The 13,218-nt window shown below is 37.4% G+C and overlaps 2 protein-coding genes across 2 annotated transcripts in view; one reads left to right on the top strand and one right to left on the bottom strand.

The window, feature by feature from the left end:
• The window catches only part of LOC132105956 (PHD finger protein 21B-like), a 67,384-nt gene extending 65,272 nt beyond the window's left edge, over positions 1 to 2,112 (bottom strand). The window contains exons 1-2 of the mRNA XM_059511528.1: positions 2,057 to 2,112; positions 1,793 to 1,967 (exon numbers count right to left, since the gene is read on the bottom strand). Of these exons, the coding sequence (XP_059367511.1) occupies positions 1,793 to 1,855 (63 nt within the window). The 5' untranslated portion in view covers positions 1,856 to 1,967; positions 2,057 to 2,112. The remainder of the gene's footprint in view (positions 1 to 1,792; positions 1,968 to 2,056) is intronic.
• A 596-nt stretch (positions 2,113 to 2,708) lies between these two features.
• Positions 2,709 to 12,301, top strand: LOC132105957 (nuclear pore complex protein Nup50-like). Its single transcript, XM_059511532.1, has 8 exons — positions 2,709 to 2,804; positions 3,475 to 3,553; positions 5,644 to 5,727; positions 5,816 to 6,008; positions 9,157 to 9,768; positions 11,289 to 11,370; positions 11,453 to 11,571; positions 12,096 to 12,301. Exons 2-8 carry the CDS (start codon positions 3,485 to 3,487, stop codon positions 12,293 to 12,295), a joined length of 1,359 nt encoding a protein of 452 aa, XP_059367515.1. The 5' UTR covers positions 2,709 to 2,804; positions 3,475 to 3,484; the 3' UTR covers positions 12,296 to 12,301.
• The last annotated feature ends 917 nt before the right edge of the window (positions 12,302 to 13,218 follow it).

Below are 13,218 nucleotides of genomic sequence, written 5' to 3'. Positions count from 1 at the left end.
TGGAAAAGTGACAAAAAGACCTGTCAAGAGTGTAAGAACGCTTTACAAATCCTCAAAAATTCTTACCCAAATCACAGCTATTACACTTTTTCTGCTGTTGTACTACATTTTTAAATAAAAAGGTTGTATTTAGATTTAAAAGTCTTGATAGTTTGGATGTCATAGAAGATTCTATTTTAGCTGGTGCTCTAAAAACAGGGGTTTTTAAACTTTTTGATGTCTTTTTTATGTTATGTTAACCTAACAAGCAAAAAAAACATATTCAGTTAAACTGAAACAATTTTAGCACAATTTTTGCACTATAAATATTATTCAGAAGCAAATTTGCAGAGCACAGTACCATTCAAACTCCCTAAGGTGTCTACGGCGAGGAGAAACTCCACAGAAAGATGACACAAACTATTGTGGAACGTATACACAGTACAAAGAAAAGAGATTTAAATTCTTATTTTAATATACACACACACACACACACACATATATATATATACAATGTTATGTCTTACTATTAAAAAAGGGTTATCAATAGAATAAAATAATAGCTATTAATCCTACGATGTCTGTTCAGCCTTAAGAAAGTGTCATGAAGCAGTATTCGACTTTGTATTATGTTAAAGCCATGTTAAACATTTTATTAATATCTCTAGTTGACTTTAACTTTGACTGTCCTAAAAATCAGTTTTCTTTCGTTTCTTTTTTGGCAGAAATTCTTGCACCCCCTGGTGGCCCCAAGTGGGTCCCCAGACCCCTGAACTTATTTAATATCAAGTATGTTTTCAATCTCTAAAGAACTCAACCTTATACTCTGAAAAAAAAATATTGATAAGAATAATGTAGTATTCTAGTTCTCAGTTGAATTATGGTATGTTGGCATCACACTTACTGCTTTAAATGTCACTTTAGATTAAGCATCTGACAAGTCAATGAATTCAAATTAAGTCAAGAAACCATATTAATTTCCTGTACCCCAAGCAGTAAAGCGAAGGTTCTCAACATGGCCTTCGAGATCCACTTTGCTGCAGAGTTTATGCCACATTCCAGGCAACCTGTAACCCGTGTTCTTCCAACCTTGTACCCATGAAAGTGCACCAGAACAGCAGTCAAACCCGTGACTTCCCATCCGTGAACTTGTACTAGATCGATGTACTCCCAGTTCCGAGCTCTGACGTCACATTACCCAGAAAACAACTATGGCAGCCCCTATGGATAATATTGCATACGGATGCAGTGTTTATGCAAATGGTACACGGTGAGAAATAGACTTTAAGACAATATAACATTCCAATAAAAGTAATAATTTAGCTAAAATTCTTTGCGCTTAGGCAGTTTGGCGTGACTTGCCTGGAACGCTACAAAGTCATTAGTCGCGGTTTGAAGTCATGATTTACGGGCTCAAAAACCTGCCTGGAACGCAGCATTAGCTCCTATCTTGATCAAACTCATCTCCTAGCAATCCTGAAGACCTTGATTAGCTTGTACAGCTGTGTTTGATTAGAGTGGGAGCTGAACTCTGCAGGAGAACCACTGCAATAGAGCATGGCCCTTAGCAAAGCCAAGGTCACAAGATTGATGCCCATGAAATGGATGAAAAAATACAATGTTTACCTTTAACACAATGCATATGGCTTTGGATAAAATTGTCTTGCCAAATGTAGTTTTGACAGCCTAAAAATTTCTAGGGGAAAATGTTGTCTGACGGCCCTCTATATTTTTAAATTAACTGTCTTTTTTACTTTTAATTATTAGAAATGATTGTACACAGCACAGTCAGTTTAGTATGATGGCTACAGACCTTGGCTTTCTCACATCCTGCTGGTCCAGGAAATCTCCTGTTGGCCATCAGGACCTCTGGCATTACTTGCTTTCTGAAACACCTGCTTCTGAGTTGGCACAGAAGTGTGGGATCCTGAGAGATTGGAACACAGCCATCTGTTCCTCCAAGCCCTCAAAAGTGTCTGTAACTGTGCCTACAGGAGGAAAAGATGCTGGATGAAGCAACCTGTCAAAATATCCACTCACACACAGAATCATATAATTAAATTGATTTATACATTACTTTTATGGAGACAACAGCAAGTGAAAGGCAATTGGGGGTAGAAGAGGGTTCTCCTACGGGACACAATAGGTTAATTTACATAGAAATTGACACAAGTTTGTTTTAGAAGGTAGGCATACCTAAAAGCCCATGTGATTAATCCAGTTACTACTAATGTAGCTACTGTGTCTAAAGACCAGATATTATAGTGTGAGGATGACATTTTATGAATTAGATAAATAATAAGGAACATTTAATATTTGTTTTAATTATAACAGCCAATGCACTATTTGACATTTAGTTATAGCCTAACAAACAGAAACTCTTGTGTTTGTTGTCCTTTACTGCACCTTTTTAGGGTGACTAAAATAAAAATACCAAATATATCATAACTTAAATGTAGCAAGCTGAAACAAAACAACATTATTTATCTTAAAAGTTATTATTTAATAAATGAAAACGTTCATTGCGTTCTCTTCATGACGCCATACCGTCTACGCTTCACTGAGAGACTACATTTCCCACAGAGCTGTGGCCTCTACTGTTTATTGCACATGCGCAGTGTGAGGCTGCTTCTCTAAGCGCATGCGTAGTATGCTGCTCTGCGCACATGCTCAGTGTGAGACGTGTTTGTAAGATGGCGGTGTGAGCGCGCGGCCTTCTCCCATAGACAGCCTTCTCCTCCTGTATGCACGAGATTCCCGCGGTCAACATTCAAACATTTGATACTGTGTGTGTGGCGCGAACCGTTGGCGGGAGACAGTGTGAGGTAACAGTTAACGTTATGTGTAATTCTTCATTAAATAGTGTTTTATTTCACACTGGTCCGTGTTACATCATATTCATATTTACTCAACAACCGGCTGGTCATGAGCACATTTAAAGCATCATAATCACATAAATGTATCGCATCAATAGATCAGCACACTATGTACGTAATATAAGGCCATTAGAGTCCGAAATTAAGCGATTAAAATCATGTTTGATCTGTCTAATATTCATCTGCCGGTAGTTTGCGCAATCTGTAACTTCATTCAAATAAATTGCGTTAACCTTACCCATACCGAAATAACGAGTCATGTTGTTAGTATCTAAAAGTATTTGGGTCGTTTAAGTTATTATAAAGAAGGTTTGAATGTTGTCTTGTCTTTAATGGGTCAAATTTAATAGTACGGTCAAGAACAGAAGACTAAATCGGGTTTCTTGTCTGTTGATATTTGAATATTGGTCCAGTAACTGGTCCTGCTTGTGTATGTCGCGTAAAGCTAGTTAACAGAACTGGCCAGCAAAAATAGGCAAGTTTTAAATATAATCTTTGAGTTTACTTATGTGGTTAAAGAAAATTAAGGCATTTTTTAATTAAGCAAGTTTTCTTTACCTTCTGTTGTCATCTAGCCTTTCTTGGTTTTATTTGTATTTGACATGTTTGTATTTGACAGCTGAGCTGTGATGGCCAAACGGATTGCTGAAAAAGAGTTGACAGACAGGAACTGGGATCAGGAAGATGAAGGCGAGGAGGTGACAATTTTCTGCATCTGAACACTTTCACTGTCAAACCACTTTACATTCCCATTGGAAACAGTCTTATCTATGGAAGTCCGATTCCGCCACTGAATAAAAAAGATTATTGTGACTTTTTTTTCAGAATTGCATGACATAAATATGCAATTGCGAGGTATAATGTCAGAATTGCGATCTATAAACTAGTGCTGCAACGACGCGTCGACGTCATCGATTACGTTGATGTTTTTTGCATTATTGACACACTGTTTTCCTAATGAATGTTGTTCAGTTGCTTTGATGCAATGTATTTTGTTTAAAGCGCTATATAAATAAAGGTGACTTGACTTGAAGTCGACTAAAAAAATACATCAACGTGCATGAAATGCGTCGACGCGTCACACTGTTTACATTTCGCTTAATGGCATATTGGGAATTGAGAAAGTTGCATTCTATCACAAAAACAGAGACCACTGTTATCAAAAGTATGGGAATACTTTAAACAGAGGCCAAATACAATGGCCCTTTGTTCCCTTTGTAAAACCGATATGGTGTACCACGGCAGCACAACTGGAAAACATCCTGGCACAACAGGAAAACATCCTGGTGCTCTTCGGTGTTACGGTTTAACTGCTTACCGTGTGATCTGTTGACCAACTTCCTGGTTCAGGTCTCTGCTGCAGATGTGATGGAACAAACTGATGTGATATTATTAAGTGTCTAATAAATGCAGACTTGCTCATTGCATGATTCTGATATTCTTGTAAAGATTACAAGGTACTTGTATGATCACCCGTAGCGGCTGAAGTAAGGATAAAATAAAAATAAAGTAAGTCTGTGTTGGTGTGGCGTGGCGTTTCGAACACGCGTTAGGGGCCGTTCACATATCGCGCCTAAAAATGCATGGATAACACTAGTCGCGCCGCTTTTTCCTTCTTTCCAAAGTGCTCGGGCAGTTGCGCCCCTGGGGCATCTGCCGTTGCTAAGCAACCATGACGTGCTCTCTCCATGAAGACACAGAAATTTCAGAAAAGATAAATGAATTTGCAGCACTAAAAATCGCTCGCAGTAGCTCTGCTACTAAATTTATTTCAAAATGGCAATACATATACAGCTATGATCAGCAGTTCCTTCATCTTAGCTTAGCTTTCAACGTTGTTACTGGAAAGGATGAAGCTGATTGGTTAGTTCTTGTCACATGACCCGCGGTGCGCTTGCAGCATTCTGAAAAGTTGAGATGTTTTTAACTCGATGCAGTGCGGACGCGCCTGTTTTCGCGTGTGCGTCGCGACCGCGTCGTTTCCATTATGAGCGTGCATACCGCGCACCTACATTGGAAATAACGAACTTGAGCGCGCAAAAGACACGATATGTGAACGGCCCCTTAAAAGACAGCGCGCCGTGAGACAACAGTCACAAACCACCGAGCTACCCCGAATCAGTTCCAGATCTCTGGAAACCATGCTAAACCATAGCAGAACCCTGACTACATTTTATGGTTTGTGATGCTAAAGAACATTTCATGACGTCTCAGACAACTGTAAATTTGTGGCTACTGTGGTTTAATTATAAGCGCTATCGTAAACTCATATTTACTATAGTAAAATAATTTTCTTTGCCTCTTTATTTTTGTATAATGTAAAAACTTCAACCGCATTGGTTGAAAATGAATAAAGGTTGAAATATTATATTGGAAGTTGTACTTATATTTTTTTTGTAAAGTTATCCAAAGGATTCATTAGCTAATCAAAAAAAGAACATTAGATTAATTATTTATTGTAATAAAAATAATCGTTAGTGTAGTCGACTAATCGAGAAAAAAAGTCAATTGTTAATTTGTATCTTACAATTCTGACTTTACTTTTCGGAATTGCAAGTTTATTTCTTGGAATTGCACGTTTGTCTTGCAATTATGACTTTGTACCTTACAATTGCAAATTTATATCTCTTTTATATTGCGAGATAATGTCACATTTACCTTTTTTTCATTCAGTGGCGTAAATGGGCTTTCACACTTTTCCAAAGTATCTTAAAGGTCATTGTTTTAACCATTAATTTTATATATATATATATATATATATATATATATATATATCTTGTGGTCTCAGGCAGGAATGTTTTCAATTGCGAGTGACGATGTGATGAAGAATCGCGCCATCAAGAAAGCCAGGCGTCGTAACGTAGGAGCAGAGGTAACGCATCTTCTGTGTCCCAGATGACATCCAGTTATGTGTTATCCAGTAGGGTGTTTTATAGTTAAGTTTTGCTGTTTTGTCACAGGGAGAGAGTGGAGGGTCTTTCAAAGCATTTAAGGGGTTCTCTCTGACCCCGGCCACAGGGTCGACATCATTCTCTGGCTTCGGTAATGGTGCTGGTTTCAAACCTCTCTCCAGCCTGACCAATGGCAGCGTAGCATCGGTGGCCCCATCCTTTGCTGGTTTTAATGTTCCCACATCTGCTAAAACTAACAGTGGTAAGTCTTTTACATGAACTGGGTGTGAGTGGTAAGTCCAAGGTCCAAAATAAACAATTTGCCTTTGGTCAAATCTGAGTGAAATTCGATTTGACTAGGAAATAAAATGAGTAACTGGTTGGTTGTTAACTTAATTATGAATTGTAAAAGTAGTAAATTAATGAAATTGCAATTCATAAAACAACATATAGTACATGGACTCTTTTTAAATAGCTTTTAAAAATATTTGAGTCAATTATTACACCCCGTCGCAGTCCATTTGTTTAATGTATATAAGCTCAATGATGAATCGCTTGCTGACATGGGAGCCATAGTAAACTATATGCTCATAATCATCTTTTGAAGCATTTAATATAAAGCTGTTTCCTGTTTTAGAGAAAATGTGTCTATTTGGAAAATGTTTTGGACCATATTATTTACAGGCAAATAGGCCATTACTGACTGACAGCCTGAAGGCTGGAACACATCACATGATTTTGCCAAGATTTTTTCCTTATTTAAGCACTGTTCACACCGAGGATGATAACTATAAAGATAACGATATCAGCGTCCACACCAGTGAACGATTTTGTCTGTTTACAAGCGCACATGCATCTGCTGCTTTAAAGTCTCAAGCTCGTTACAACAGGATGGATTCTTATTAATTATTATACTATTATATAATATTATTTTAATATTTTGGTTTGCAGTAACAGTAATTTAAAAAAAAAAAAGGGTCGGTAGTTTATATATTTTTTTTCAAGTTTCAATGTAAAAAAAAAAAAGGAACATTTTGGTGATGGTGATGACGTAGGTTTGAATTTAAACAAATTAGCATATCGTGACGTCACTGACTGGGTTTTCAACCTGTGCCTTCGGGCGCATAATTGTAAACTTAATTTTGATGCAGGCTATATAGACCACAAACAAATTAAAATCTTTGTCAAAAACATGTTTATTGCATGAAATTCAGGTGAGAAGAAAAAAAATTAGGTACTGTTTTACTTGCATCCACTGCTAGGTATCAATGCAACCTACAAATGAGAGACAGTTTACTTTGCTTTCTTGGGTTGTTACTTTTGTGAAAAAAATCCTGTTTGATTTGAGAGACAAGTGTTCATTGAATCGATTGTAAAATCGATTTTGTATGTCTAAAGTTTTATACGGCAAATAACACCAAATATAGGTAAATCCACAGACAACAGGCAGGATGAATGTAAAGACCAATATTTCTGATGATTTATTGGCGTGAAGTTACGTGCACAATGACAAACAGGAGTGCAACATTTTCGAAAAACATTAAGCAGAGTGGACTGCCATAACAATGCAAAATATTTACTGCAGGCTTTAACATGGCTGTGTTTCCGATTAGAAATGTCAACAATAACAAAAATCGCATATTCGAAATCGAATTTTGAATATTTGTCGAATTTAAAATAAAAATCCATATTCAAATGCAAAAACGAAGTATTGATCTTTATCAGTGGCGCACGAAATGCGATGAGGATGTATGTGGCATTGCACTATAAGGTTATGTTAGCCTATCCAGTTGAAGCCACAAAAAAAAAAAAAAGAGACCATCAATGTGGAGAAGATCTTGTTTACATCAAAACTGAAACCAAGCCGTTCACACAGAACGCATATTTCGCGCATTTTCTAGAGGGACACCGTTGGACTCGCGTCTCGCACAAGAGAGCCGCATGTTTAGAAAGACATGTAAAATTAATGTATTAAATTTTCAAAAAATATTTCGAGACTTTATGTTGGGTTTTTGTTCCCCATCCCACTGCATCTCATGTTTTTAAATGAAAAAAAATTATTCTGTGTGTGTTTTCCGCCCTTTTTATTTTAACAATGCATGCATACATGACGCTGTTTTTTTTATTGTTCTTTAAGCAACTTAATAATAATTGGTTCATAAAAATCATTTGAAATATTATGTGGTTTTTTTCACAGTCATGTATTCTACACTTTAATTCTATTTGAATGTAACACTTATGTTCCCTTGGAACTGGAATCATAGCGGACTTTCATTTGGAATCCAGCAGGACACTTGCAGTCGAATAAGACAACGCTTTAATGCTGCCTGAACAAGAGACCTCCTTACTTAAGTGAAAGTGTTGACTGGTGTCACTATCTTGTGAACGTGCCGACGAATCTCTACCAAATTTGGGGGATCCCTTTAGCTCGTTAGCCCCCGGGATCGCTAGATTGATTGGCACCAGACCGCTAATTTAATCACCTGTAAATCCTGAACCCAGGGGGCTATCGATGTGGGGATGGTCTCATTCGAAAGAGGCCTCTAGTTGTATATACTCTATGCATTTCAGAGGGTTCCTCGAGCTGATGGGATCCCCTGAATTTGGTATGGATTCTCCGCGCCGTTATTGATATATGGCTGTTAAAATTTTCAGTGGTTTACCCTTAGACTTAAGCTTTAAAGCGTTTCATCTGGGTCGCCAATAGCAAACATGGAGAGAACGCTCCTGGACAAACCAAGTAATTACACAATTTCAAGCATTTTTTTCTGCATTATATGTTCTGTAAAAAAATAAAATTTTGGCGCCATATTCGCCGATACCAGCGGCAGATCGGGCGGTCCCAAAAATAGCTGAGTCTATATGTAAACCTTGTGTGTTTTGACAGTATTAGGGCAAAAGCTAACAGTCCAGTAATTGAGTGCTGTTTGACAGGGTTTTTAGTGCGAGTGCTTCAGCTGTGCCCCCTCAGAAAAAGCACACATCAGAACAGCACATAAATTAAATGTTTAATAGCACTAAAGTAGATGCAAATCTTTTGTGACTGCGAATAAGTGCAGTGTCCCGTGAGATTAACTCTATCGTTGAGTTAACACTAATGCGGATGTCTGTCGCGTTGTACAGTATCTTGATATGGAGGAACCAGAACTCCAGCTGACAGCAAGCACTGTAGCACGATCCTACGATATTTCTTCAAATGCAGATCGTGGAGACATTTTTATCGTCCACAATCAAAAACTGTTATATAGCACACCCCTAAACTAAATGTTTTCATCTGATTGGTTTTCTTAAAGACTGGACTTAACATTTTACAAAACAGCAGATTGGCCGAATTTGAATTATAAGAGTAAGACTAATTACCTCTTAGCTAATTAAAAAGAGTCACCTGACGTCTTTTCTTTCATCCTCAGGCCCCTTAACGTTCAACAGCTCCACCCCCTCCAAACCCACAGATGGTGATGTCACCTCTAATGGCTCCGCCCCTAGCAGTAAAGAATACAACCGGCAGCTCACCGCACTAAACTGCTCTGTGCGCGACTGGATCACCAAGCATGTCAATGACAACCCCCTGTGCGACCTCAACCCCATCTTCAGTGACTACGAGCGACACCTGGCCAGCATCGAAAAGAAATATGGCAACTGTGCATCAGAAAGCGGGGCGGAGAGCACGTCGTTTGGAGGGGAGCAGAAGCAGGTTCTGTCGAGCGGAACAGCTGCTTCTGTTTCTGGCATGAGTGCTGCTGTGACCGCGTCTGTTAGTAGTGCAGCGCCACAGCTCTTTTCATTTAAAGACAAGGATGTTGCTGCACCAGACAAACCAGCAGCGGTGGCTCCTCCAGGCGTCTCCTTTAATTTTGGCCAAAAGGTGGACAGCTCTGTGCTAGGCACACTTGCGTCCAGCGGAGCACCTTCGTTCTTGTTTTCCTCTTCTTCAGGCGTGTCTGTGTTTGGAACAGCCGTCAGTAGTGTCAGTCCTGCGGTGTCATCCTCTCTGAATGCAGCCAGCAGCAGCCAGACTGCAGGTACACGAACAGCACAGTCACTAATACAGCAAACACACTCATTCACATTCCCAGGTCAGCTTCACACTGTAAAGTTGTACATGCTGTCTTTTAGTTTGTATTTCAAGTAGTGCTGTCAAGCAATAAATCGCATCCAAAATATAATGTAAATACACATAAATATTTTCAAAATATATACTGCATGTTTGTTTATATTTATATAATTTATACTATATATAAATAGTTGTAATGTACACTGAACAAAATTATAAATACAACACTTTTGTTATTGCTCAAATTCTTCATGAGATGTAAGACTTTTTCTATGTGCACAAAAGGCCTATTTCTCTCAAATATTGTTCACAAATCTGTCTAAATCTGTGTTAGTGAGCACTTCTCCTTTGCCGAGATAATCCATCCACCTCACAGGTGTGGCATATCAAGATGCTAATTAGAAAGAGTGATTATTGCAGACATAGCCGGCTGAACTTACTGGATCAGTTATTCTCTTAAAGTGACAGTACTTTCTTAACATTAATTAAGAAATCACAACATCAAACATTAACAACAAGGAAATCACTCACTGCTCATGATTGAGATGATTTTCTTACTTTAATAAAGATTAATCTTTAATTTATACAATCAAATATGCAATGCTATTTTATAATTATTAAATTTCTGTACCTAGAAAATGTTAGACCTACCTAAAAAAAAAAAAAAAAAACTGAAAATCACTGCTTATTTTATTTGTATACTCTGTTGTATTTATTTGTGCTGTTGCTTGTAGTTAGATTATTATTTTCTTTAATTTCATTTGACAGCATAGTTTTTCCTATACATATCACATACCAAACCGTACTGAAACAGTGACTGTAAAACCGTGATGCATCCGAACCCGTAAGTTGAACTGTTCCACTTCTATAATGTTTATAGTTATGGTCTTTTTCATCATATGCTAGCCATTATGGAGAAATTCTGTGTAATGGTCAAAACATTATACATGTAAATTTAAATGTGGGAGAAAATAACATTTTCTATTGAGATGCTGTGGAAATGTAATTTCAGGAATGTGCAAAAGTAAAAAAAAAAATATATATATTAGCTAAAAAAAAATTAAGGTTAAAAAATAATTTAGGATGCAATTAACAACTATCTTAATTTGATATCTATAATTTTTAAAATTCCAAATTTTACTTTGTTTTGGATAAATCTTTTCAAATAAATATATTTAAATAGCATTTTATTTTATTTTTTATTCCCCAATATTGCACTTTATACTTAAAATGTGCAAATTGAAGGTTGCAAAAAATCTAAAAGAACAACTATATAGCATCCATTGTGTGCAAAAATATATAAATTTTCTGCTCTCTTGGGTGTTTTTGCATGTAGTGTAATTCATTTTTTTTATTGAAGATGACATACGTCTTAAAAGGTTAAGTATCAATAAGTAGAACTTGCAGATGATACATCATTTATCATGATAGCGCACTCACATAACTTTTTTTTCCTCTCCTCATAAATGTACTGTTTTCTTGTTTTAGATGAGAATGGAGAGGAATCAGAGGAGCCACCTGTTCCTGTGGTGAAAGAGATCAAGGAGAAAGACGCCTTCTACTCCAAAAAGTACACATCACGTACCTTCACTCAATCTTTAAACGCATCATCTATCCTCATATCTTATAATTCAAAATGATCTTTTCCGCAGGTGTAAGTTGTTCTATAAGAAGGACGGAGAGTTTAAGGAGAAGGGGGTGGGAACACTGCATCTGAAGATGGTGGCTGATAGCAAGCTTCAGCTTTTGGTGCGAGCTGACACCAACCTGGGTAAGTGTCTGCATCTGTGTGTCATCAATTGAATCCAATTACAGATTAATCTTGTGAGAAACCTTTTCAGGCTGATAATATTTACAACAATAGTTGAGCTCTGTTAATTAATTAGATGTACAGCACTGATCCAAAGTTTGGTATCAGTACGAGTTTCTTATGCTCATCAAGGCTGTATTTATTGGATCAAAATTACAGAAAAAAAGTTGTGTGTGTGTATATATATATATATATATAGATTCACATCGTCTCCCTTGAATTCGCCTCTATTAGCGTCTTTGCATTGACTTTGTATGTAATCTAATTGCATGAATAATTTGCGTTTGGTGTGAATACACCATTAGATTTGAGTAAGGCAAATACTACTTCAGGGACGCATTCAGTTGATCAAAATTGGCAGTTTCCATTCATAATGCAAGGAAAAATGCTGACCTGAAGTCATGCAGCTTTAGTTTGTACAACAGAGCTTCACATGGCGTATCATGTATGTGTGCTCACTGGTTTTTTTTTTTTTTTTGTTATAGGGAACATCTTGTTGAACATCATGGTGTCCTCTTCCATGCCCTGCTCACGAACTGGCAAAAACAACGTGATGGTGGTGTGTGTGCCAAACCCTCCTGTGGATGACAAGAACCCAAACACACCCGTCCCAGTGCTCATACGCGTGAAAACAGGAGAGGACGCAGACGAGCTGCATCGAGTCCTGCAAGAGAAAAAAGCCTAAAGCAGCATCCACGACTCCAGTAACACAACACACACATTTACTTTCTGTCTGATCTAGAACTGTTCGTCTGCGTCCTGTAAATCGTCTAGAAGAGTGATGGAAACCAATCGGTTCACCTACTGTGAAATCACTCGTGGTCCTACTGTAAATGCTGCTCATTGTATCAAAGATGGCTGAGAAAAGTCGATTGATAATGATGATGGCCACATTTGCTTATAGCAAAGACACGAGTCTGGATTCATCGACATTCCTTTGGGTTTTAATTTAGCTGCTATTTAAGGAATTCTTTGAGGTTTAGATGAAGCCGACAGTTTTACAAGGAGCGTTTCATTGATTTGTTTTTAATTCTGTGACTCCGTTTTCAAAAGCAAGTGTGGAGAAGATCTGTACAGTCTTCCATGTTTGCAGGAGGGATGGTTTAGAGGTCAGTATTACATTGAAGATCTTGAAATGTTGATTTGCTTCTAATATTTTTTGAGAAAAAAAAAACAGGCATCCGAAGATTTCCACTGCTCTAATCAAAAGTAATTCCCCACAGTTTTGAGGCATATATGAGGAAGTGATCACATAGAAGTGGTTATTTTTTATATATATACAACATTTTCTCACAGTACTTTCTGTGTTGGTATTTATTTTGGATTATGGCACGTGCGGATGTTGTGTTGTGTACATTGTATGACCTGATGTATGTAAACCACAGAACTGCTGAGGTTGAGAATGAATGCTTTATGGCAATCTGTCCTGAAAATGATCTCTGAAAGTGTTTTTTTTTTCTTTCTTATTATTCTTTCCCCTGTAAGTGGCCTTTTTACTGCCTTACACGATGAGGTGTGTTTTAAGTGTTGAGCAGCACTAGATCTACCTTGCATTCATTTATTGGTGAATAAATCAAATGAACCTGATATGATTTGTTTCATTTCCAG

The sequence above is a fragment of the Carassius carassius genome, chromosome 26 (assembly GCF_963082965.1).
Source record: "Carassius carassius chromosome 26, fCarCar2.1, whole genome shotgun sequence".
Classification (NCBI taxonomy): domain Eukaryota; kingdom Metazoa; phylum Chordata; class Actinopteri; order Cypriniformes; family Cyprinidae; genus Carassius; species Carassius carassius.
This window is presented reverse-complemented; position numbering and strand designations above follow the sequence as displayed.